This window comes from Octopus bimaculoides, chromosome 17 (assembly GCF_001194135.2).
Source record: "Octopus bimaculoides isolate UCB-OBI-ISO-001 chromosome 17, ASM119413v2, whole genome shotgun sequence".
Taxonomy (NCBI): Eukaryota; Metazoa; Mollusca; class Cephalopoda; order Octopoda; family Octopodidae; genus Octopus; species Octopus bimaculoides.
The window spans coordinates 28491026-28493059 of record NC_068997.1 but is presented as its reverse complement, the minus strand read 5'-3'; the positions used below and the strand labels follow the sequence as shown (position 1 = coordinate 28493059).

At 37.3% G+C, this 2034-nt stretch overlaps 1 protein-coding gene across 1 annotated transcript in view; it reads left to right on the top strand.

The window, feature by feature from the left end:
- Nucleotides 1-2034, top strand: part of LOC106870683 (GPI ethanolamine phosphate transferase 1) — a 49019-nt gene that overhangs the window by 14365 nt on the left and 32620 nt on the right. Inside the window, exon 7 of the mRNA XM_052974141.1 lies at nt 1265-1395. Coding sequence (XP_052830101.1) covers nt 1265-1395 — 131 coding nt within the window. The remainder of the gene's footprint in view (nt 1-1264; nt 1396-2034) is intronic.

Genomic DNA, 2034 nt, shown 5'->3' with positions numbered 1-2034 from the left:
TTAATAACCTATTTTTAAAATGTTACTGGTAAGTTAGAAATTTTCATTGTACAATAGTCATTGTTGTTGTTTTACTGCAAAGCAGCCCTGACCAAACAGCCAGACCTCATTTCAAAAATGTTCTGGCTACAATCCTCTTGTATGATCCTCTCAAGCATCACACATCTAGAAACACTTTAGCCAATGTGTCCCACCCTTATTAAGATAACTGGGTGTAATTTGAGTGAGTTTTGGCTGCTAATTCTTGCAAATTAAGTAACTAAGTGGAGGTTCCTTCATTTACTTGACTCTCAAACCCATAAATACCAGGACCCTACATCATCATCATCATTTAATGTCTGTTTTCCATGCTAGCATGGGTTGGACAGCTTGACTGAGGATTGGCAAGCCAGGAGGCTGCACCATGCTCCAATCTGATCTGACATGGTTTCTACAGCCCGATGCTCTTCCTAGCACCAAAAATTATTAGTGAAATTTTGTGTTCCTGCCCCCATTACCATAACCCCAAGCACCACTCTTTATTAACGAGAAAACAAAATAGATTTTGTTGTATTTGGTGATGGTCATTTTGCCAACAAGCACACACACACACACACACACTATTTGATCTTTACTTTAGCTTTATTGTTATTATTATTGGTTAATTTATCAGTCCTTTCGTCACACATTCTGTAACCTCTTCAGTGACGACCTGTTCTTCTCTCTGTCTCCTCTCCTCTCTAGTCTTGTCTCGTCTTGTATTTCATCATGACTTGTCTTTCTGTGGAATATATCCTTCTTTGCACATGCATTTCTGTCTGTATCTATGTGCACATTTATGTATTTGGAATGTGTATGTCTTGTCTGCGTGTGTGTGTGTGTATAAGTGGGTTTCTATATAACTCTGTTTGTGCTCATGCCTTTTCATTTTTCTACGTGATGTTGGACAATTATATAAAGTTTAATAAACCATCTTCATTTTATTAAATTTGATAGTTTGTCTGCCCCCTTATTCAATCTTCGTATCCCTCTCCCCATCCTGAAGGTGGTGGTGGGGTCTCCTTGCCATCTATGAGAAACATTATTATGCAGTTGAAATATCTGGCAAACAGAGCTAACAAACCAGTATTTCTAGTAATGTGCAACAGGTCAAACAGACCTGTTGAAGCAGCAACCTCATTGGTTCATTATATATAAAAGACAAAATGAAATTCGAAGAATACTTTTTGTGTTTTTCTTTTAGGTTTCAGTTCTTAATTGTAAACCAATTTGAATTATTTTACAGAGAATACATAAAAAATATCCAAATTGTTGATGAAGGAATCAAAGAAATGGTTCATGTTATTGATAACTTTTATAACAAAGATGGCAAAACAGCCTATATTTTCACTTCGGATCATGGTATGACTAACTGGGGTAGGAAACAATTTTATATCATTTTATTCTTTTATTTATATGTATATGTATGTATATATTTGTGGCTGTGTGGTAAGAAGTTTGCTTCCCAACCATAAGGTTCCAGGTTCAGTCACACTACATGGCACCTTGGGTGAGTCTCTTCTACTATTGCATCAGGCCAACCAAAACGTGAGTAGATTTAGAAGATGAAAACTGAAAGAATCCAGTCATACTCTCTCATACACACACACACACACACACACACACCTATGTATATATGTATCTAAGCATATATGGCTTTGTGTCTGTCTTTGTCCTACACACATGTACACACTGCTTGACATCTGGTGTTGGTGTGTTTACATCCCTGTAACTTAGCAGTTCAGCAAAAGAGCCTGATAGAATAAATACTAGGCTTTCAAACAAACAATAAGTCCTGAGGTCAATTCACTTGGCTAAAATTCTTCAAGGCAGTGCCCCAGCATGGCCAGTCTAATGAGTGAAACAAGTGAAAGATATATTTCACACACACACACACACATTACTGTTGCATAATCAAAGTTAGCCCTAGTTGTATATACAACTGTGCAAGGTCGACTTTGCCTTTCATCATTTTGGGGTCGATGAATTAAGTACCAGTTGAGCACTGGGGGTTGA